The 25910-nt window shown below is 30.4% G+C and overlaps 2 protein-coding genes across 2 annotated transcripts; both read right to left on the bottom strand.

Annotated features, from left to right (window-relative positions):
* Window positions 1–884: 884 nt before the first annotated feature.
* Window positions 885–8112, bottom strand: LOC126842652 (acyl-CoA Delta-9 desaturase-like). The gene is made up of 5 exons (XM_050579707.1): window positions 7995–8112; window positions 3713–3999; window positions 2948–3284; window positions 2236–2421; window positions 885–1444 (listed from the first exon to the last, which is right to left on the bottom strand). The coding sequence occupies exons 2-5, from the start codon at window positions 3966–3968 to the stop codon at window positions 1117–1119; spliced, it is 1107 nt and encodes a 368-aa protein (XP_050435664.1). The 5' UTR covers window positions 3969–3999; window positions 7995–8112; the 3' UTR covers window positions 885–1116.
* A 9866-nt stretch (window positions 8113–17978) lies between these two features.
* LOC126843336 (uncharacterized) lies at window positions 17979–19902 on the bottom strand. The gene is made up of 2 exons (XM_050580779.1): window positions 19803–19902; window positions 17979–19362 (listed from the first exon to the last, which is right to left on the bottom strand). Exons 1-2 carry the CDS (start codon window positions 19881–19883, stop codon window positions 17998–18000), a joined length of 1446 nt encoding a protein of 481 aa, XP_050436736.1. The 5' UTR covers window positions 19884–19902; the 3' UTR covers window positions 17979–17997.
* Window positions 19903–25910: the final 6008 nt, after the last annotated feature.

Below are 25910 nucleotides of genomic sequence, written 5' to 3'. Positions count from 1 at the left end.
GTATCCAATCATCATCGTTATTATTATAATATATTTAAGTATCCGAAGATGGTGCACGTTTAATAATCAATTAAATAAATTTAAAAAAAAACAATCAACACTCCGCATGTATATTATGTGGGTATATGATTTTAGTGGAGTAGACGAAAACCTAAGAACTCTCGGTGTAGAACAGTGGTTGACCCATTGTCTATAATTTGTATTATTCGAATACATGGTTATCCCTACGATGATTTATATTCAAATAAATTATTTAAAAAAAAAATTATTCGATAAGTACGAAATTATTTAAGGCTCCAAACGGTTAAGGTAATTTTTTTAAATTTATATTTTAACGGTTATTATATAACTTCTATCCAAAAATTCCAATTATAAAAATTATTATCATGTTTTTTCAAACAAGTCATAAGAAAAGGTTTTTGTACATTTTGTTTGAAAATGTATTCCAGCTTAAATATAAACAAAAATAGGTAATTATATAAATATATATATTGTATAAATAGGTATACATTATGTAAGGCTATATTGGCGCGTCAGTTGTAAAACTGCTAGAATTTATTATGCATTTTTTTAATATGATTTTTATTGTATTTTTTTAGTCATTGAGTTATGTGGTAGTTAGTCATTTTTTTAGTTAGTGTTTTTTTATTTTTGCGTTTATAGTCAACGTTTATAAAAAATAAATATATTCAACATTTTTAAATAAGTAATAGGCACTGACAAATACTTCGTGGTAGTGAATTATTGTCCTAACGATCAAAGGTAGAATAATTACATTTTGTCGTTAAAAAAGTCAATTAAAAAAAAATAAAATTGTGTATTTTATTGTTTAAATAAAATAAAATAAATAATCAAATAATAAAAATCAAAAACTCATTCTCGATAACAATATTGTAAATTTACTAAATACATTCACCACTACACAAAAAAAAATCTATTATGATATATTATAAAATTAAAAAGAGTACATTATAATTATTATTATTAAGTGCATTTCTTCGACTAAAGAGTATAATAGTAGTATTAGTCATTTGATAAGTGGGTTAAAAAAAATCACATATACCAATCAAAATTGATAAAATATTGAAATTAGAAAAAAATTAAATTTAACGAGCTTTAATCATCGTTTTTCTGACTGATTTCTGCTATAAGTCTGTCGTCTTCGGCCATGTCGGTATCACCCCATCCCCATACTTCCACCCTTTTGTTGGTGTCGTCGCCAGTTCTCTGCGAACGTTTTAGTACTAAAGACGCGTTGGCCGTCTTAAGGTTGTAGGCAAGACCTAGCCGGGCGCAAACGTCTATGAAAGCGGTGCTCACGTTCAACCAGTAGTTGCCCAACTCAGCCGCTTTGTAATCCCAAGGAAAAGTGTGATGATAATTGTGAAATCCTTCGCCAAAAACCAAAAACGACACCGTCGGATTCTCCGTGGAAGTTATGGTGCTAAATAAGCAAAAAAAGAAAATTAAAATCGTTATCATATCGATATGAAGCTATAAGGAGGTATTTTTTTATCATTTTCATCAAACTTATTCATTAAGGATCTTTAAAAATAAGAGTGAAGCGTTGTAGTTTTTCTCTTGGAGGCACTTTAGATTATGCTATTTTACAATATTAGACAATATCCAATTATTAATTTTTTTACAGAACTCCACCAACTTAAATGGTAACGTACATATTTAATCAATTGTTTATATTAAGAACGATTTACTGACAATTTTGACAGTTAGATATCAATTTTTGGATAATTACTTTTAAAATTATTAATAGATAATTTTAAATTATAAACTTCTTACAGAGAATTCCATTAAAAACTAAATTAAGATACACACCGTCTAAAATAGATAGCTTTGCAATGGTTTAAATTGCACGAAAATAATTGGAAACGATAAAGTTAATTTTTGGGTCAATATATGAAAAAGACACTTTAATAGGATTTCGAACGTATCGAATATTTAATTTTCCAAAAAGTAATTTGTTTACAAGAAGGCGTAATGTTATCAAGTTCTTAGGTCAAAAATATTACCAAAATAACGTTTACTCATTAAAAAATTCGCATAAGTTAAAAAAAATACTTAGGAACTAATGCAAAATAATTTGTAAAGAAATTGACATGGTCGAAATTGATTAAAACCTCTTGTTACTTAAATATTGCCTACATAAAATCCATCAGCTTTGAATTCAATTAATAATAATATCGTTCGCCTTGCGTATAGGTAAACAACATTACTCACTTGTCATACGGTTTTGTGCCCCAAAGGTGTGCGGCGCTGTTAACCAACCACGTACAATGTAAAGATATCATGTAACGCGCTATGCCGACCAACAAGAAAGAATACCAAAACCGTTCTCCCCACAGCCAGTACGGTATCAGAGATGGTATTAAGAACGGCACGAACAGAATGAGCCATACATAGTTCCTAGAAAAAAGACAATGTTTCAAACACTTTAGATATTTAAATTATTACATTATAGTTTTTAAAGGAAAAAAAATTGTAAAAAGTTGTTCACAAACGAACCGCAACTAAGATGTTAAGTGTTATAAAAATATTTTTTCCCTTATTCGTTGTAATCGTGAAAAAAATTCCATTACAAATCAGGACATCAGGATGCGATTTTTTTAATAATCCGAAGTAGTTACAGGGACCTAGACTGTAATAAAAACGATGTACACATAATTCAACGTGTGCCATCTAAATTACACAAGTCGACACGTACTTAAACGCGTATTTGTTTCGGATAAGTGATGTCTAAGTCTAAACTCGGCCCACGACGGCTCTAATGGCTATCACGTCGACAAGAGGTGTAAGTACGTTGTAATTTTATTTTTTAGCAAACTTTGTAGTCTAATTTCTTTATTTTTTTTTTTTTGGTAGGTATCGGTATTAAAACAATCGTTTGCGAAAATCGTAAAAAAAATCGTTTGCGACATTTGTAGGTTTTTACTTTTTTTGCCACATGACCACCGGATCGGCTTCCAAGTCACGCATGTCGACCTCCTTGCCTTTGCGGGGCACGTCCGGGTGTTTGCGGATCATCAGCCAGCCCATGTGCGAGAAGAAGAACCCGCGAAGGGAGTTGTGCGGATCGGCGTCGGTGTCGGTGAACTTGTGGTGTACTCGATGGTCCCGGACCCATTCGTAGATGTGATTTTGGAAAGCCAACGTCTGGAACAACGCCAACAGTATGCGCATCGGCAGCCGGGCGTTGTAACACCGATGGGTCCAAAGCCTGTGAGCGCCCGCGGTTATGCCCAGTCCGCTGAACAATGCCATCAGGATCACTGTAAACAAAAATCCACAGCAAAAATAACGTTAACAATACCGAAAGTCTTAAGCATGTTTTTTTTAATGAGTTATTATTTTATTTACGAGTAAAAAGCTATCCAATTTTTCTTCTCTTTTTTTTACGAATATCACCAACGTTACAATAATATTACCTTGATATTGGGAATTTAATGATTAAATAATAATATGAATTATCCAATTATCAATTTAAATCTATTTAATTAAATTTCATAGTAATCGGTTTTTTAAAAATAATAAACAAACACATTATCGCATTTATTTGTAATGCTACAAATAACGTTAATAACGAGTGGTCTACTATGGATAGTTAATTATCTATTGTTCATTATCCGATTTCAATTTTGTACGATTCTGGACGTCATTTTGGTTCTGGTTGCCTTAGGCATAACACGGTTATACTTACTGAACATGAACGTTTTCAGGTACATGTATCCGGACAAGCTCAGGTATAACCCGTATAAGGCGATTGGATGTAAGATCGCAAACGCGATCACGTTGCGCCAGACGATTTGCCAGCGGTATCTTTGCTTTTTGGCCGGTTGCGGTGCCTGTTGAGGGTGGTGGTGTACGGCTGTCCTGGTCGAGGCAATTGGTTTGGTATCATCGCACTCGAATTGGATGCCAGATCTTATCTGAGCAAAAGTCGTCGATGTGGCCATCGAGCTCTATGTAGTTGAAAAAAACTGAAACCTAAGTAACGGAGAAAAATTGTATTTAAATTGATTTTCATTAAATTTTTGAGAGCTTTTAATTCTTCAGGATTCCATACTAAAAATGTTATCATAACGATAAACATTTTTAAAAACAGTTTTACCTCAACAAGTTTGTCTACGTTAGTAAACGAAATTAAAAAAATTAAGGAATAGAAAATTTATTCACCCGTCATATGGGATACACAAAGGTTAGATTCGTCTGAAACACAATGCATTTGTGAAAAACACTTTTTGAGTTTCATCCGAGAAGACATAAATTATGCAATTGGAGGAAAAAAAATCAAACTTGTTATTTCCTAAAATAGATAATACTAATCTCGATTTAACTAGTTTTTCTTTTTACATTTATTATCATTATTTTTTTTGATGCTGCTGGCGTGTATTCACTATGGCCAACTGATTTTATATTGCCCTATTAGTAATAATACAAAAACAGAAAGACCTGATTCAAGAGCTGTCTCGTTCTGAACTAGTATAACCGACTACTATTCAATTACTCATTAACTCCGACTTGAGGGTCAGTGTGTCAAAGATTTTCGGTACGACCGGCAATACCAGTAATAGCCGCAACCGTTGGTGTGAATCATAAGAAAATACAAATAAACACGGCCGTATTTAAATGTTAGTGCCCCCGGGCATATAACTTATGCCCCCCCCCCCAAAAAAAAACTATCAATATTACACTTATTTCATCCGTGATCGAGATTCTTTAATATTCTCTACACATATAATGTTCGTAATATGTATTTCAATATTAAACAGTTTATTATTGTTAGATTAACAATAATAAATGAATAATGTTTAATATTTAAAGGAACTAAAAGCTTTTTTATAAAACAAATTAACATAATAGCATGTGCTCACACGTGGTCCCCTCTCCCTCACTAAATACGGCCCTGCAAATAAATGAGCTGATTAACACACAACACATTAATGATAAACAAAAACAGTAATTACAATAATAGAATATATTATTACATAAAATATTAGTGTGATACACACTAGTAATAATACGTGTATACTAGTGCAACGTGTAAACTGACCAGATACAAAAAGGCCTTAGCTAAAATAGCATTTATATCAACTTTACTACAAGGTTGCACGTGTGTTTACATAAGCAACTTTTTGTTAAACTTTTCCTTGACAATTAAATATGTATTATATATTAACATGAAAACAACACAATAGTATCTAATTAAATAAATTATTAATTATTATTATTCCAAATATCATGATCTGTTATACCAGTTCAACTGGTTATTAGTATTATTTATTCCGTAATTAAGCAGAAAAACAATTACATACAAAATTCAACGATGTCTATAAGTCTACACTTAACGGAACGTTTGCATATTTTATACTAATATACTATGAGCGCCCGTCAACTATGTGTGTAAAACATTATATGCGCAATTCATTATATAAAGAGTGTTTTGTTATTTTTTTGTATATTAGTGCATATTTTTCTATGCTATTTAGAGAATATGTAATTAGATAAGAACATATTTTCGCGTATTTCCTCCTCGCGTTTTGGTCTTGAAAGTGAACAGTTTCACAACCAAAATTAAAACAATGGCGTAAAATATCGTAAGAAATTAGTCATCGTTGGGTTTAATCACGGCATCCAAATACCCGTTTATATTAGGGTGGCGCAAAGAAAAAATAAATGTTTTGCATCACAATTTTAGGATATAATCTGAAAAAAGCTTCATACTGTATTAATAATTTGGTATTATAAATAATTAATCATTATTAATTGAGTATTATATTAATTAATATTTTTCCAACTGAACCAACTGATTTTCCGTTTTCCAAGGGAATCGTTTTCAACGCGAAGTTCACATAAAACTGTTAAACTTTTTTTTTTTTTATAGACTATGGGGCACAATTTTTGTACAACGTAGAAAAATACGACTTGAACACCCAAGGTTTTCTTAAAACAAAATAAAAAAATAATAATAAATACATCAAAAATGAAACCTGTTTTGTTAGATGATACTTTATCGTCAATACCTATATATATATTGAACTTAAATCATATAAAAAAATTATAAGTCAAACGTTAACTTCCGCTTTTGATAGAACTAATGTTTCGAATAGAAACGCAACCTACGTAGTAGCCACAGCTTTAGCGTCAGCAGGGTTAGATATTGCTACTGTGTCTGTTAGTAAAGATACGATTCGTCGGGCTAGAATAATTAATAGAGAACAAATATTAAAATATATACAATCTTCCTTCAATCCAAATATTCCGTTAATAGTCCATTGGGATGTTAAATGTGGCCCAGTTTAACTTCTAAAAGATCCGTTGAGCGATTAGCTGTGCTAGTCTTCGGTGATGGGATCGTTTAACTTATGGGAGTTCCTATTAGAGCTGAGACCTCGAATCTAATTTTTCTATTATTCGAATTATTTGAATAATCGAATAATTCGAATATTTTGTCAAATTTATGTTTTTTTGTAATTATATATCTACATAAATTGTTAAAATCTTATTTGTTGTAATAAGTAATAATATTTATTTTGTCAAAAGAATAATTCGTTATAATTATATTTATTTTGTTAAAAAATTATTAAAAATAGATCAAGGACACCTTAGTTGTTTCTAAATTTTTTTTTTTTAATCTAATTAATCCTGCAAAGAAAATGATAAAATATTCGAATATTCGAAAAATCAGATCGAATATTCGAATAAAATATTCGTTATTCGAATAACGAATATTCGTGCGAATAAAGTATTCGAATATTCTAATAGTCCCACCACTAGTTCCTATGCTTCCTGATTCTTCAGGTAAATCACAAGCTACTTCTGTAATTGATTTAATAACAGAATAGGTATCATAGAAATAAATACCTAGATTGTAATAATAATTGATTTATTTAAAAAAATTATTAATATAAATGTTATTAAAATATAGTACCTATACAATAAAATAATTTTTTTTTTTAGTATTTTGCTATTTCAATATTGTAGTAAAATTATAAGTATGCAAAACAGTTTTAATTTATAAAATGCTATAAATGGAATACAATTTTGAATTATATCATTACATCTTTTTTTGAGTTTGACTTTGGTAATAATAAAAAAACGTATATTTAATATATATATATATATATATATATATATATGTAGAATACGTTAAAAATGATAAGAATGCAGTACGGCTAAAATATGAAACGATAATAAAAGATTTTTAATAACAATAAGGTCTGCTGATAATTTTTTTTTCACATTTTCTTTCGTTGTTAACATACTTTAATATAATATTGTGATTATTATTTTATTGTACCTTCAATAGTATGTCATTACAATGACAATTGGGCGTCATGTATTGCATATGTATGAATATCATATATCATAATATATGTTTATAATAATTATACTGTTAATTTTGTTTGTTTTAATTATTTAAGGGTTTATCAAAACACTATGTAACTTAAACGACTTGATTAATGCCCAAAGAATCATACACGTATATCATAAATTAAGTTCTTTTTGTACTTATTCTAATCTCTATTTTGTTTGTTAAACGTTTTATTTGGTAAAAATTTAAGATTTATCAGAAAAAAAAAGGAACTGAAAAAAAATTGGTTTATTATTGTTTGGTACCCCAGTCCGTTGTTGCTCGATTGCCATCCTAATGGCATAACGAAAGAAAACCTTTAACGCCAATTTGCCATTACAATGATATGTCTCAGGTTTCTCAGTACTGAATTGACAAAAAAATTCAAAATTTGGTAAATCTCTTAGATAAATATAGTATTCTAATAGTCTCAATAATACTTTTATAATAATGTATTATAAAAAAAAAAATTATCTAAAGAAACACTTAGTATCCATATCATTGTGAACGTATTAAAAAAAGTATAAATAGGCCATTCTATAATAGGAAAGTTGCGAAATAGTTCAATCAAATAGATTTGATTGAAAGACATCTGTTAAGTGTTTGATATTTTAATCGTTATACTTACATATGCGGTTGCGAAAATTACAAAGCAAATCACTCGTCCACGGCGTCTGCAGTGGAACTAACGCGAGAAAACCTATTGTGTAGATTATAGAAGATACTACTAGATATATAGTCTGTATAGTGATATGGAAGAAAGTGACAGGGTATTATATTGAAATAATTAGAATAACTAGAATATCTAGTGAAAATACTAGAATTCTCCTTCTCACGCTCTTTTCTTAGGCTAACATACGCAAAAAGATATTACATAATATAGGTAATCTTCTACAAAATTCCATAATGATAACAGGGCAGAATAAAATCCTGTTGTTGAATCTATTAACATAAAGCTAATAAAACGGAGTAATTCGATTAACATAATAAACAAGGTGTTGACCTTGGGTCTTTTATTTTTGTCTTCTAAAATTCATAATGGTTTTTACGCGATAACATTTTAGTTTTCTCATAGAACCGGGAAACACATAAAACATATTATAAAGTTTCCTCATCATGATCCTAATCATATGAAATACAACACATTTTACGGGTTGCTATTATAAACATTAGGGATGCTAAGCATACCCGAGCCCGAGCCCTTACACAAATCGTGCCTATGATAATAAATTAAATAGTGTTTATATACTTACCAAAAAGAATCACCCCGGTGCTAACTTGACCACGCACCAGCACATCGTTGAAATACCACATTTAATAAAACAAAATATTCATGAAGGGGGCTAGTATTTGGTTAACAGCATCCTTTAACCATTTTTCAATCTCAATTCCAACTTAGACAATTACAATCTTATAAAAACCTTGGAACTTCTAGTACCGGGAGAGCACCTAACGCGCCGGGATTGGGTTACATCAATTACGCATTAGACATGGCCGCTCTGGAGAGATGCTTTACATTTAAAAATTAAGGGATCGCCCAGATTGTGACTGTAGCAACACACTTTGAATTATTATATAATACTTATATTTTATTGACGCATCAGTTGTAAAACTGCTAGCATTTATTTTACATTTTTTTTAATAGTTTTTTAATAGTATTTTTTTAGTAGTTATGTTAATTAGTTTAAACTTTAAAGTGCATTCGTCAGCGTTAAACAAAAAATATACGTAACATTTGTTAATAAATAGGCACTATTCGACAATGTCACTAATCAATTATTGGCTATTGTGAATTATTGTCCAAACGGCCACAGATAATTACACTAATAGAAATTAATAAAATAATGACATAAAAAAAAATCTATACTATTATATTATAAAATAAAAAAGAATACGTTATAAATATTATTAACAAGTGCAGTTCACCTACTAAAAAATATAAAAGTAGTAATAGTCATTTGATAAGTGGGTTAAAAAAAAATCACATATACCAATCAAAATTGATAAAATATTGAAATTAGAAAAAAATGAATTTTAACGAGCTCTAATCATCGTTTTTCTGACTGATTTCTGCTATAAGTCTGTCGTCGTCGGTCATGTCGGTGTCGCCCCATCCCCATACTTGCACCCTTTTGTTGGTGTCGTTGCCAGTTTCTACGAACGTTTCACCACTAGAGATGCGTTGGCCGTCTTAAGGTTTTAGGCAAGACCGAGTTGGGCACAAACTTCCATGATAGCCTGGCTCACGTTCAATCGGTAGTTGCCCAGCTCGGCCGCTTTGTAATCCCAAGGTCCAAGGAAAAGTGTGATGATAATTGTGCTATTGTTAAAAATGACTTATTTTCCAAAAAATGTATTTATAGTTTCCCATGAAAACGACAAAGACGTCCTGTTAGTAATATGTTAATCATCTGATCAAATAAATAATAACTACAACTATTGTAAACCGGACGTTCACGTTGAGTTATTATATGGTGGCATTGAAGAAACGAGAACAACTATTATTGATATTTGGTTTTTTGAATGACTACTTGTTTGTAATGTTTGTTAACACGAGCTAGTTAATTTGTTTACTGTCTGATTTTTATTGTTTATAACAATGTAAAACTAATATTTTACTATGCGTTTATTACACTGTTAATAAACAGACCGATTTCAATTCACTTAAATTCAATATCTACAATTTGATTTAATTTAAAAGGACATCCGCTAAAATTTCCGTTTATAAAAGATTTTAGCAAAGGTATTTTTTGTCAAAATCTTTTTAAAACAACATTCAGCGACGAGAAATCATCTTAATTGGCATATGTATTAAATGTGTGTTTAATATAGGTCAATAAAGTGTATACATATTTCAACTTATTTATAAATATTGTACTTCCTAATTAGTACGCTACCAAAGTGTGGACGTGAATGGTTCGGCAAAGGTAATTTTTATAAAAATCTTAATTAAAAATTACAACTTTAGTGTACTTTTTTTATTTTGAGAAATCTTTATGGGTAGTTATTCTTTTTTTTTATTTGACTACCATAGCACCCAGTTATTAACACTGCTATTTTTTGTCTGTAGTAGTAGTCATAGAATATTAAAATTTTAGTGGCTATCGTCAATGCCGCAGCTACCATTTAGGAAGCCCCTATTACCACAGTCCACAATGGATTCGTTTTCAATTATCATTTTATTGGCTTCCAATGATTCATCAACAGTCAGACCCGACACGACGATCAATAGCTGTTCAGTCATCTAGTAGCAATGAATGAAAAACAATAAAGTAACAAAGAAAAATAATGGAAAAGTAAATATAAACTAGTTAACAATTGAACGAAAGGATAATATAAGACAATTTGTTGTAGGAAATAACTGCAAAAGACACTGAAAGTTGTAGTACGAACACATCAGTAGTTTATGACAAAAATCAAGAAGTTGCCCTGACGCCCAAACAGAAAAATTCAATTTTTTCCAGCTACTATAAAAAAAACTAACAAGCGCTCTGTCGTGCTAATAAGAAATATCCTAATCAACAAATATTAGAATTTGAGATTTTTGGATCTCTGGGAAGTTCTTGGGGTGTATTATTATTGTGTACAACTTGGAATGTTCTACGTGCATTACAAGACTCTCTTCAGCTCATGAAAGGTTTGTACTATCCACAGTTTTCTTAGGTAAACTAAGAGAAAAAGTCCTACCGACCGTCTCACATATATTCTTTATGAGCTGCTCATAAAAAAATGTCAGATTCAAAATAGTACCAAACTATTGTATAGAAAAGGTCGGTAGTAAATTAATATTATAATGAACATTTACTCTCGAAGATAAACTAGGAATATTAAAAAAAAAAACAAGTACAGTCTAAGCCAGTACTGTGTAAGCCAGCACAGTATGAAATTACCAAGTTCCAGTATCTACAGATTCGCATCGATGTGTTCTTTTGAATGTGATTTTTTAGAAACTTTGCATCTACTGGCTACTTTTATTTTAGTTTATTACATTTTACTTTGTTAGTTATAACAAATGGTTAAGTTATGTTTGTATTTATGAATCAGATGGTCACTAATATACTATATAATAAAACCAAGGTTTAACGACCTCTTAAGATGTTGGTTTATAAACGAGCCACGAGATTTGAAACTGGTACCTATTTATAGAACCCTTTATAAAAATCACGTTTGTTTACAAAAAAAAAAAAAATCAAAATCCGATTACTTTACAAGGTGCCATTGATTTTTCTCGTTAAGTCATTTGTTACCACTAGGCACTAACATAGCCATAACTCATTCGAAAAATGTTATAAACTGGTGCATGTATAATCTGAAATTTACTTATCGGTGTATTATCATTCGACAATAGACTCAAGTAGAATACTTTGGAAGGTATATCAAATTGCATTCGACATAGGTAAAAACTTTTGTGCAAAATAAATTATCATTTAATTTAACCGTTAACTTTTCCGTTTATTTATTATTGTTTTTTAATGAAACACTATTGTAGAGTAACCGCTAGGCGCTAATTGCATTAAGTTCACCGAATTGGAGACTTGTTCGTTTGGGCTACTTCACAATACGGTTGCAAATGAGAGTTTTGTTAATGTGTTTGCACTATAGTCAATATGTATGTCTTCAGCTAGAACGAAAACGGCTTGAGCGATTTTCATGGACCAAATAGCTCTAGTATTTTTAATATATTAAATACAATTTACATGAAATCATATTTTACCTACACTTTGTTGTAATAATAACTAAATAATTACATTTTTAATTTTTTTATTCTTTAATTTTACTTATGAAAACGGTGATTTAAAAACAATAATTCTGGGTATCAAATAAAACGGTTGTCTGTTCGTAAGAGGACACTAGTATGTAAAATATAATACAAAATCACGTAAAGCAAATATAATATAAACATATTATTCAAATTCTAAAAAGACGATCGGTATAAATTTTGTTTAGAACTCTATCGTTTGGTTTTGTTTTGTACAGTGCATCTGTGCATACGGGCTTAGATACAATTTGTACGTTCTGCTACAGTATTTTACCAACTTTTATTAGAGAATTTAAATTTATACTTGATTGAATTGAACAGCTATGTACAATTTATAAAACGAAAAAATATATTATCTATTTTTTTCTTTTATTTGAAGTATACAATCTATATCAAAATTAGTATATATGATAACACAGACAATTTACAGACAATATGAAATAAATAGAGTAAAATTGTTGTTTTATCATGGTACGTGATTATATTTGTTAAGTAATTCAGCTGGTTATTTAACTATACTTATTAATATTTTATGAAAATGGTAATTTATAGGCTATAGCTAAATAAAAAAAAACAAAATTTTTCCATTTTTAATATTAATTAAAAAATATTACGTGAGGTTCATATTTTAATAGAAAAATGTTCTCGAAGTGTCTTAGAAATGAAAATGTTGTCATAACTTTACTAAGCTATATCAACGCTTAACAACATTAAACAATGTGCATTATACACATTATAAGGATATTGTTCATTTCTTAATTTTTTTATTGAAAACACATCAAAGCGTTATATTTATATATGTTAGATGTTTTGATAAAATATCACAAACTATTTTATGTAAGTAGTATATTTTATGAAATATAATTGAAACATTTCTGCTATTAGTAGTATAAGTCGTAATCAAGATCCGCCTGTGGTGGGCATCAGTTAATAATGATAGCAAGTAATTCTAGTTTTGTTATTTCGTTATATTATGTTTGTTCTTCTGAGCTGAGACAGGACTAGCGTATTATTCACCAAATAACGATATCTAAACCGTGTATGAGCTTCTAGATTTCCGTCTTGTATAAAAACTCAATATCTATTTAATAACTTTTTGCGTTGCCGCTATCTAGCTAAGGTCACATTACACGGACCAAAAATCTGGCAGAACGCTTTATCCGGTTTTACATATTTACTATAAAACATTGACACACGTTGTTTTTTCCAATTTTGCTTACTTACAAGTTACACAGTCCAACGGTATGCCCTACGGCACACATTTTACAATGATTTATAATCGTGTTTTTTCGTCTCGTTATTTGTTTTTAGTACACTGCTGCAATGATAATAACCGTTTTTTTAACCACACTAAGTGTTCGATTTAGGTTTTACACAATATTTTATGCTATACCTTTAAAAATATTACTTTTAATTTAAAAGCCCTCTAAAAGCCAATTTTGATAATTGAATACAAGAAAATGTTTTGTATACAGATTTAGGCTGGGTTTGAATTCGATTAATTCAACATAAGACATTCTTGTAGTTCTCCTAAAATAATTGCATTATCGTAGTTTTTCGTTTTGAAAATATTTTTCTTTACGTTATTTTATAATACTACAAAGTTACGTAAGCTGAGCAAACATTCCGCCTTTTATAATAGACCTTTTTCCTAATTATAAAAATTACTTGGATCTATACAATTAAAAATACATTCAGGTACAAAGTTTTGTGTTCCAGAAGCAGTAATACTACTCCCCTATTGGTCCAACTCGACATCTATGATTCACCAAAGAGCAAAGTTCAAAAAGTATACTCCGTGTATTATTTGTTAAGATTATATTATTTAGTTATCATGTAATATAGCCTATGTTGTTAATGTTTTAAAAATCTATTTATTATTACATTTTTAAAAACATTTTTTATGGCATTATGAAGTGGAGTTAATTATTTTGTACATAAATAATTAAAAAAATGGGGGGAGGGAGGATTGTGGAGTGAACCTAAATAATATTTAAGGTATTAAAATGTTTCTGTTAAAACAAATAATAATGATTGAATGAAACCAAAAAAATTTGTTTTATTTTAAATTGCTATCACACACAAAAAAACATATGTTATTTCAATAAAACCACAAATATTAAGTGAAATAGATATCTAAATAAATAGATAACTATTTATTTATAACAAATTTTCAAAAAAATAATATGAAATACAAAATGCATAAGATTAACGCGAATGAAATGTGTTTTTATCGGCAAGCATGAATAGTTGAATAAATACGCCGTCGGCTGGCTTTAAAACCTCAAGTATCTGATTAGTATATTTGTCTAGCATAACGGCATTAGCCTTAATGCTGTCAAGGTTTGTGTCAAAGTCTTCTGAAACGGGTAGTATCTTTAATTTTTCATCGGCCTCCTTTTCGCTCATGAGTGTTACCTCTGCTAAACGAATTGACATTTTTTTTCTCATGATACGCTCCCAGATTGTGAGTTTGTCTATAATCATACCATTTGTATTATCCATCATACAGCGTACCAGACACCAAAACATATTGCATTGAATCCTAAATGCCCTTAGGGCCTTTTTAAGAGGATCTACGAGAATAGACCAACTTTTGAGCAGTTGGTCTTTTTTCACTTTTGGTGTTACAGCAATGTTAAACAGTTGAGAATGTATAGTTTGATATATATGTATGTGAACATATACATGGTACAACAGTCTTAACTGAATGCAATTTACGATCAATGAATGGTACATATAACTCTTCGTTGGTTTAAGTGCCCATTCGTGATTTATAATCAACGGGTTGTACGTGGCGACTAGATCGGTCAAACGTGTTCTGACAGCGGTCATGTTTAGACTGATTGCCAATGTGGACCAATCGTATATAAACGTATGACGGTTATAAAAATTCACCAACATTAGATTAGATGCAGTGTAATGATTAGAAACACGGTAAGCATATTCGAAGGAAGGGTTTTCATACAAATGTTTTATATAAGCATTGATGTCGTTAACATTTCGGGAAATTGGATATTTTTCTTTTAAATAATTGTTCTGTCCACACTGGTCTAGAAATCTGTTTACGTTTTTTTCAATAGATAAACGAAAATTTAACGCGTATTCTTTGAAACCCGTGTCTTGAGAATCGAGGCCCACTAGATATGTAAACATTTCGACTTGCCAAGGGTAAGGGGCCACTTTCGCGGTTTGCAACATCGACAACATTCTGCTCATATAATGCATGTATTTGTTAGTCATATTTCGTAGAGTTTTTTTAGTTAAAGGACAACCCCCGAACATGTTTTTGTTTCTCAAATAACTATATAACTTCTTATCCATTTTGTCCCAAATTTCCCTAACAATTAATCCATTAACACACTGTATCTCTTGCATTTTCTGGTGGTACTTTGTTAAGGACACCTTTTTAATGACCAGACATTTCTCGTCCGCGCTGCAGTCTTCCGAAAGCTGTTGAACATCGTGGTTGGTGATATCGACGTTGGTCTTGTCTAAAGTTTTCATAGAGTTTAACAGGCTAACGAATTCTCCGTCGTACAGTTCTTCTACCTATTTACATTTGTAATTTTAACAGAACGAAACGAAACATTCGTTTTATTATAAATATCAAGGGTTTTAATACATTTAACAGTGGCGCAACCAGGATTCGTCCTGAGGGAGAGTCTAAATATGAGGAATTATTTTACAGCACAACTCACATCTTGATACATAGATACGGTATGCTTATCATTGCAATAGCAGAGTATAATATTATTTAGTGTGACCAGTAACTCTGTACTACGAATTTCAAATGATAAAATATTCAATAAAAATCTTATTGAAATGAAAAATTTGAAATCGACAAATATAAAATAAAAATATAGATTTATTTTGTTCGTTACTAAGAATTATTTATGGGATACAATATTAACTTATAAAAGAAATATTTCCCTCTACCTCACAAACTCATTAAAATCCTTTTAAACATAATTCTAGAAGTATTTATTCAAAACGTGTTATTGATCCATCTAAATATAGTAAAAAAACTTATAAATTAGTCACAGCAATTTACCTGATCTTGAATTGGATCATTTGGTAACGATGTTACTAAAACGTTTAAACTAGCTAACGAAATTATTATTTTCCAATTCATTGTTCCGTGTCTAGTAGCAAGTATGAAATGTACAGGGTTTTTAACTTTATAAATACAATTAGTCTCAACAAATAAATTTTATGATATAAAATTTCAAAATTTAGTAAAAATGATTATATATTACAACCTTAATAGCTTGACGAACTACAGAAAATGATTAAAATTTTAACACAACCTACGCAAAAATAAACAATAAAATGTAGCTTAAATTATGTTTTAAATAGGTACCACATTTTAGATCATTCTATTGACGAATACGCTTGAATTAAAATTCACTATTAAGCCTCGTAAAAATTAAATTTTATAAGTGGGTTTCGTTAAATAAAATACCGCAATTCGACAACAACAAAAAATGTGTGTAAATATTGTAAGGTATGGTTTTAGTACGCTTTTGATAATATTTAGAATATATTTCTTATGTTTGAAATTTTTTGTGCGGTAAAATAGGTAAGTTTCAACTTTTTGTTGTGTTTTGTTAATGTTTCGTTATTTACAATTCATACAATAATGCCATATCGATATAATAATTTTAGTAAACAACATATGTGTGTAGATGTTGGCAAATACCGAAAATTAAAAATATTTACCTGTTTATTGTCTAAAAAGCTCATAAAATAACAAATATCGAGCAATGGAATATGTACTGGATGTAGGTAATACAATTTAAAATCAATACTGTATACTAGTCAAACGATTTAAGGCGAATGTATAGTGTTACATATAGTACATACATATTCTTCACATAGTAGAATGAGTATTTTAGTTATATTGATTTTTCAAATGGAATAATAGTATGTGGTGAAAGTTAGGTTGATCTTGATGTTTTTTGCCTATTGTTTAACCAAATTATATTTTATGTCTAATGCGTACTGAATGATATAGGTACAGTTAAATTTGGTGATGTTTCAAAAAAATCTGTCGTATTAGTTAAAAGAAGAAATTGAACAATTATATGCGTTTTGGTCAGGTCAAATAATACATGTCAATTTCCCAACGCAGAAATTGTACTAGATGCAGTGAAGAAATATAATGTTCGTGCATATCAGTACTATCATACCTTTTTCAGCAGCAGGCAATGCTTCTGCAAAACGCAGTTTGTTCACTCAACGGTATCTCAAGACTGAAGACTAGGCTGTATAATGGATGAATATAGGATTAATAAACTATTAATAATAAACTGTCATTAACTGACGTACATTACGAAAATTGGAATTTTTTTTGTAATGCATTTAAATTGTTATGATTTGATGTTATAATATTTATTTGCTTTATTGTTTATTTTTAATTTTGTAATCCTACTCGACATCTATGATTCAAACTTCAAAGAGCAAAAGTCAAAGACTGTATTGCATGTATTATTTGTTAAGTTTTTACTATTTCATTATTATGCCTATGCTCTAGACTGGTTGGCTTTTTATGTTGTTAATGTTTTAAAAATCTATTTATTATTAATTTTTTAAAAACATTTTTGATGGCATTATGACGTGGAGTTAATTATTTTGTACATAAATAATAAAAAAAATGGGGAGAGGAAGGATTGTGGAGTGGACGTTAATACTATTTAAGGTATTTAAATGTCTCTGTTAAAACAAATAATAATGATTGAATAAAACCAAAAAAAATTGTTTTATTTTAAATTGCTATCACACACAAAAAACTACAAATATTAGGTGAAATATACATCAAAGACAATTATTTATTTATAAAAAAATAATATAAATTACAAAATTCATAAGATTAACGCGAATGGAATGGGTTTTTTTCGGCAAGCACTAACAATTGAACAAAAACACCGTCGACTGGCTTTGAAACCTCAATTATCTGATTAGTATATTCGTCTAGCATAACGGCATTAGCCTTGATAGTGTCAAGGTTTTTATCACAGTCTTCTGAAACGGTTAGTTTCGTCAATACACCATCGGCTTCAGCTTTTCTCACAAATGTTATCTCTTCTAAACGAATTGAAAATTGTTTTCTCATGATATGCTCCCAAATTGTGAGTTTATTTATAATCATACTATTTGTACTATCCATCATAAAGCGTACCAGAGACCAATACATATTGTCTTCAATCATAAGTTCCCTTAAAGCTTTTTTAAGAGGACCTACGAGAAAAGACCAACTTTTGAGAAGTTGGCCTTTTTTAATATTTTGTGATATATCAATGTTAAGCAGCAATTGAGACTGTATAGTGTGATATATATGTATGTGAACATATACATGGTATAACAGTCTTAAGTGAATGCAATTTACGATCAACGAATGGAACTTATTACTATATATTGGTTCTGTTGCCCATAGGCGATTTGAAAACATCGGGTTGTACTTGTCGATTAGCTTGTTCACACGTGTTTCGACAACTCTCATGTTTGGTTTGATTGCCAACGTGGACCAATCATATATAAACGCATGGCGGTCATAGAAATGCACCAACATTAGATTCCGTATGGTGTAGTTTTCGGAGCTACGGTAAGCATAGTCGAAGGAAGGGTTTTCATACAGATGTTTTGTATATGCATTGATGTCGTTAACATATCGAGAAATGTAATCATTTTTTTTGTCGGGATTTTCTTTTAAATAATTTCGCAGTGTACACTGGTCAATATATTTTTTTATGTTCATTCCTAAAAGCACAGAAGGAAAATTGTTTACGTATTTATCGAAATCCAAGTCTGAAAAATCGAGGCCGGCTAGAAATGTAAACATTTCGATTTGCCAACTGCAAGGGGCCACTTCCGCTGTCTGTAGTACCGACAACATGTTTCTCATGAAAGGAATGTATTGTTTAGCTTTTTTTTGTAGTTTATCCTTAGCTGTAGTCCCAACAAAAGCGAAGGGTTTCTTTTCAACAAAATTACTTATATCCTTATCCATTTTTTCCCAAATTTCCATAACAATTAATCCATTAACACACTGTATCCCCTGCATTTTCTGGTGGTACTGTTCTAAGGACGCCTTTTTACTGCCCAAACAGTTCTCGTCCGCGCCGCATTCTTCCGAAAGCTGTTGAACATCGATTTTGTTGAAATCGAATTTTTTCTCGTCTAAAGTTTTCATAGAGTTTAACAGGCTAACGAATTTCCCGTCATACAATTTGTCTCCCTATTTACATTTGTAATTTTAACATAAGCAAACAAAACACGTGATGATATTACATTTTTTTTAATTATAACTATTAAGGGGTTTTCACATATTATAGTGGTGCAACCAGGATTTGTCCCAAGGAAGAGTTAATAGTAATAAAAGAAATATTTCCCTCTATCTCACAACCTCATTAAAAATACTTTTATACATAGTTCTAGAAGTATTTGTTTAAAACGTGTTAATAATCCGTCAAAGTATAATAAAAAACTGATATATTAAAAAAAAGGTCGTTGAAAATTTGATTGAACTCACGAAAATAATAACAAAAAGTTATATTTTTAAAATAAATGTTTAGCACTAAAATTAATGAACTAAAACATTATGTTTGAACCGCGTGAGTAATTTCTCCTGCGTTTTTTCAATAACCGATTGGATAAATATTACATGTAGTAACTTACTTGATCTTGAATTGGATCATTTGGTAACGATGTTACTAAAACGTTTAAACTAGCTAATAAAATTATAATTTTCCAACTCATTGTTCCGTGTTTAGTAGCAAGTATGAAATGTACAGGGTTCTTAACTTTATAAATACAATTAGTCTCAACAAGTAAATTGTATGCTATAAAATTTCAAAATTTAGTAAAAATTAATAATTGCATCTTTTTGCTTGATGACGAACAGAAAGTGATTAAATTTGAATCACAACCTATGTATATGAAAACAATAAAATGTAGTTTAGATTTAGTTTTAATACCAAATTTTAGAAAATTCTGTTTACGAATACACTTGAATATAAATCCACTAAATATAAGTCCATAAAAATAAGGTCATACATATGTATTTCGTTAAATAAAAAACCGCAATTTGACAATAACAAACAAAAATATGTGTAAATATTGTAAAGTATGGTTGTAGCACGCTTTTGATAATACTTAGAATATATTTCTTATGTCTGAAGTTGTTTGTAAGGTAAAGTAATTTACACATTTTAGTTGGGTTTTTGTTATTTACAATTCGTACAATAAAGTCATATCGCTATAATAATATTAGAAAACAGAATATGTACATGTTTACATGTTTTTTGTCTATAAATTCATAAAATAACAAAAAAATGGAACAATAGCAAATGTTCTGGATATAGATAATGCATTTTTAAATCAATACTATATACTAGTCCATTTAAGGCGAGTCTATAGTATAATATCTACAGTAAAAATTTTTTTTCGTATTTCCTATAATCCCAGCCTATACCTAACAACCTAATACATTTTTTGTTTAAACCTAAACGCTCTTAAGGTTTTTTAGAGCAACTATCAGCACAGACCAAATTTTAAACAGCACATGCTTGTTTATCAGTGGCCTGTTATATGCCATCGATGGGCAGTTGAGACTTTACGGCCTGATATATACGTATGTGAACACTTATATGGTATAACAGTCTTAAGTTAATAAAATTTACGATCAATGAATGGTACTTATAGCCATGCATTGGGCTTAGTTCCCATTGGTGATTTAAAAACATCGGTTTGTACTCGGAGACTAGCTTGGTTACAAGTGTTTCGACAGCTCACATGTTTGGGTTGACATCGACAACATGTGGGTCATGTAATATGTGTTTTTTTCAATTGGTTTTTGAAGAGAATTAAGGAGTCTACGATAGCCGGACTTATAGCTAAGTATGTACATTTAGAGTGAACTATTATTTTTTTTCTCTCAATTTGTTCAGTATATTTATGACGAATAGTCCATTGACATACTGGATTCTTTGCAATTTCAAGTGGTACGTATCTATGTCCAGACATCTTCGGTCTTCATTGCAGTCTTTTAAAAGCAGTTTATCGTCATTATCGCCGAAAGTTACTTTTGATCTTGTCTAATGTTACTATACAGTTTGACAATTTGATGAATTCTTGGTCAATTTATCAAACAAACTGTTTTTGTTTGGTGACTTAGACGCCTGGTAACGTTATTTACAAATGTGAACTGGTTTTCAAGTTGAAAACGAATCCTCTTCCTCGCCTATATCAGCAAGAAGTAAATTCTCTGGCGCGGCGTTCTAGTTTCATAAAGTATTGTTGAATTGTTTAAAATTACATGAAAAATTATGACACATAGCAAATTCCTCGGCAATAGTTTAAATATTTTGCTTGACAATTTCAATTTTCGATTGAATGATATCTCAAATCACATTCTCAAGACACCATCGAATAAAAATATATGTGTATAAGGTATAACATTTAAAATGAATGCAATCTAACATCAACGCATGATACTTCTTATTTTCCTCCGTTGGTTGCCGTTCCCATGTATGATTTCAGTACATCGTTAAATACAACTCGGCAATGTCGGCAATTTGATGTTTGATTTTTCTAGTTGTCTAATTTGATTAGAACAAACACAACAACATTAGATTCGATGTAGCGTAGTGTTCAGCGTAACTATATCCGTGTTTAAATGCAGGATTTGTATTGTCCATTTTTATGATATTTTTGTCTAAAGACAAATCATTGTTCTGTACATAACGGTCAATAAACGCATTCAAGTTGCTTTGTATGACTATGGTAACACTCTTGAAATATCCTACATATCCTACTAATATTAGATTAACCACCAGATTAACATAATATATTATTATACATATGTATAATAATATATTATGTTAATCTGGAGCAATGACACCCACTAAACAGGTAAACACTTGAATTTGCTAAGCGTGAGGTTATGTTGTAATGTATAGTTAATAATAATAATAATAATAAAACTCTTTACTAACTTAATTTGATGGAATTTAAAAAATTCAGCATAATACAAATATGTTTAAACTTAAAATATTTAATGCGAATCTACGGATATTAAGTATCAAACGGTCCAATACAATTTCAAAATAGCACGTGGCTTAAGTTTTCAATTTACTAATATTGAATATAAGAATTGTATAATTTTTTTAATCTGATTTAATAATTGAATTTATTACTTGTTGTAGGGTTGATCACAAAAATGTCTGAAGTACTTGCTCTGATATTTAAGTTGTCAAAAAATGTCGCTGTGCAAGGTGGCTTATTATACACAAAGCGTTTTTTTTTATTATTATTTTATTGGAATTTTTTTCAAACGGACGCTGTTTTAAAAGTAAACTTTTGTTTTTTTAAAGTGATCCATTTCCCCCAGGATTAAATATTTAATATTTCTATAGAAAATATCGTATGAGTTTATTATTATTTGTTTATTGTTTTAAAATGAAAACATTAATTACATTTGAGATATTTAGGAAATAATATTAAAATATTTATTTGTTATTAGTATTTTATTTTTGACCAAAAATCGAATTTGTAAAAATATTGTAACAATTATTTTTAAGTATTATCATTTTGTATTACAATATTTTAAAATGTTTTATTGCTGTGTGGAAATTAACAAAATTATATACTGCTATGTGTCCAATAACTCCATACACGAAAACTTGTCGGTTCCTCTATAGTACGAACAGTTGCCAAAACACCGTTTAAAAAGTTTTCACGCACGTTTCCTTAATCACAATCCTTAATTCTTGTACTCAGGAAATATCTTCACAATGTGTATATTATTCTTTGGCAATCTCCCAAAACGGTTCAAGCAAAATCGGTGTAGGGACCGGCTGACTAAATAAAACTTAGTCAACACAATAGGCGGATTGTCACAACGTGAATATAGTATTACACAAGAAACATATTGACGTGGAACGCCAAGGAAAGATATAAGAGCAGCATTACTTCACGATGCAATTATAGTAGTTTATGATAAAATAACCAAATTAAACGAGCAGCGGTTTACATAACCCAATATTGGTATAAAACTTACGGACAAGGCATTCTTAGGTTCCACAAATCAACTTGTTACTGTCTAAACCGTTGAATAAATGATTACAATTATTTCCGTTGTTGTTATTATTCGTGTATGCACAATTTTTTAATGTAAACTGGCATAGATTAAAAAATATATTACTGTTCTACTCTGTTATTACAACGGTCGTACGGCATTAAATTTAGTCTACTGGTTTCGCCTTGACCAGGTTGGAACTTGGCAATACATAACTTACCAATACACTGGGAAGTTCACGCGTGAAAGTTCATGGTTATAATGCGAAAATAAACTGCCGAAGGAGGCGTCTTAGTCGGTCTAGTGTAAACTTATTGGTCGGTATTTTCATAAGAGAACTCAACAAAACAATAAATCACCAACCACAGTGGATGTGTCGGTCACACTGGCGAGTACAGAGGATTAGTTGGTAATTAAAATTATATTTTCTAGATAAAAAGTGATCTCGCAATCATGTAGCAAGTCTATAGATCTGAAATCTTTCATCGGAAGTACTTTACGATACGCTATAATTTTAAGAAAAATAGTTAAGAGATTATCTACATAATGATTTATATTTTACGTTAATTATACTACTTGTGCTTTTGTGGAAGTTTCACCTTAATAAAAATAATTTTGAAAAAATGTACATTAACGTTTAATAGTTTTTACTATACATTACACGCCTCGCAATATTTATTTAGGGAATAGCTAGCTGATATTCGGAATGTTTTTAGCTGCCTTGTTGTTTTTTTTTTCGTCGGTGCATCGTATGGATTTCGCGTATGCAATTTTTCAAAAAATTAAACACAACATAATCCGATGACGAACGCGCTCGCAATTACTTTTTCTTATCTTTTCCGGAACAGGCGCTTCTTCTCCGTCGACGATTTTGCAATTTATTTGTCTAGAGCCTCGGGCCCGTCCGATTAATAATACAATTTTATGGGCCAACGGCTGGGTTTTCCCAGTACAGCGAGCCGCTGGAATGGCATAATGGATATATGTGCTGGTATATGGGTTCTCGTCGATCGTCCAGACTGCATTTAGATCACGTCCAACGCCGAAGGTCAAATACAGTGTAAACTATAATTTATTGTGCAGAAACGTCCAACGCCGTCCTCGGCCGAAGACAAACGCCGTTGAACTTGGCTGTCGTGGACGCAATGCACCATGTTTAGGATCCGTTCAATATAAATGGTAATCCGGTGATTGATGATTCGGTTGCATACGGGTTTTTCTTGAAATGAAACACATAAATACAAAAGGCCAGATGTACGGTTAGTGGAAACCCGAAGATTGATAACGCCCTCCGACGATGGTCCACGTCACAATATCCACGTTATTGTTTTTAGTTATCATACTTTGCATTCTTTCATGAAAAAAAAAAATAGTTGGATTAGCTATAATTATGGTCATAATATTATAGTGACACAAAACAAAATTAAATATGTCAACCAAATCCTCTCATCTCCAGATTGGATAAAATATCGCAGCACTCGAATATAAGTGGAATCTGGATTCACCTGTTCGTAGTAAATAACCTTTATAAAATTGCGTCTTGGCCGACGCTTGGATGAGGAATAAATAAGTGAAATTGGAAACCTGTGTGATAAAATTACTCGTTTCTAGCGTTTTTCTCAGTAAATATTGTACCTTTTATTATAATATAAGTTTGATGTTATATGTGTGCTACAAACTCTCAGTTTTTGAACTGTTGCACTCAATTTTTAACGTTTCAATTTAAACAAATAATTTACCACAGGCCACGGAGATCTAGTTAGATGTCACAAAGGTTCCTTGGACAAGAGTTTTAACGATGTCAAGCAAAATAGTAAACATACGGAATATTGCATCCAGTCAGGTATGGGATAATCAGGGTAATCAGGATAGGGTTTGAACACACTACCGAATGTGCCGAAATTTGATATAGTGTTCAACATTAATCCGAATTAGCCCCCGTGTTGACATCTTAAAATTGTTATTTTTTTCTTCAAATCTAGTGTCAGAAACCAAGAAAAAATCATTAGTTCGAAAAATGTCACGATACAAAATAGCGCATGTGCGCTCTTTCGACGCCACATTTATAAGATAAGTTGAAATAGATTATAGGTCATGTATTATCATACTCTGAAATCGTTGGCGGCGGACCCATAATATTTCTACGTGTTAGTTTCATTAAAATGTTCAACTTTAATATATATAAATATCGCATTTTTTTATCTTATTTTAAATAAACTAATTTAAACCTAATTTGTTAATTCTGTATAGGTAGGCGACACAATTAATGAAATAATTGCCATGGCATAATATATCGTTGTTAAATGACAGAACACTTTCTAAAATGTTAAATTTGTTTATACAACTTATGTCGAAACGCGAACAAAATTTACTAACAATAAGTATATTAATATAATATAAATAAGTATTACAACATGTTGAAAGAGTATCTATGAAATAGTGCTCAAGTTTTACTCTTTGATGTCTTATTTTTAAAAAAAAATGTTTTGTATCACTTATGTCTAGAATAACATTATGCGTGTATAGGGTTTAAGAAAATGACAGCTCATCGTGTAAACAACGGTTTCATTGTTGTGGACAAAAACTTAATATCAAATCGCTTGAATACATAAGTACGCGTCATGCCTACACTCTCGACACCGGACTTGACCCAGATGCAGTATGAATTTCCTAAACAAATAACTTCCACTTCATAATCTACCCTACGT

Source organism: Adelges cooleyi, unplaced genomic scaffold (genome assembly GCF_023614345.1).
Source record: "Adelges cooleyi isolate 19-005CV unplaced genomic scaffold, UGA_ACOO_1.1 ACOO_flye_CR_arks_rails_tigmint_CR_PRNA_574, whole genome shotgun sequence".
NCBI lineage: Eukaryota > Metazoa > Arthropoda > Insecta > Hemiptera > Adelgidae > Adelges > Adelges cooleyi.
Note: the sequence above shows the minus strand (reverse complement) of the source record. Positions and strands in the feature narration are given on the sequence as shown.

Coding starts and splice junctions, on each gene's coding strand:
- LOC126842652 (XM_050579707.1), bottom strand. CDS start 3,968: ATGGCCACATCGACGACTTTTGCTCAGATAAGATCTGGCATCCAATTC. Junction 2,422..2,947: donor GTGGTCATGTGGCAAAAAAA/GTAAAAACCTAC, acceptor TCTTTTTTCTAG/GAACTATGTATGGCTCATTC. Junction 1,445..2,235: donor GGCACAAAACCGTATGACAA/GTGAGTAATGTT, acceptor TTGCTTATTTAG/CACCATAACTTCCACGGAGA.
- LOC126843336 (XM_050580779.1), bottom strand. CDS start 19,883: ATGAGTTGGAAAATTATAATTTTATTAGCTAGTTTAAACGTTTTAGTA. Junction 19,363..19,802: donor ATGATCCAATTCAAGATCAA/GTAAGTTACTAC, acceptor AAATGTAAATAG/GGAGACAAATTGTATGACGG.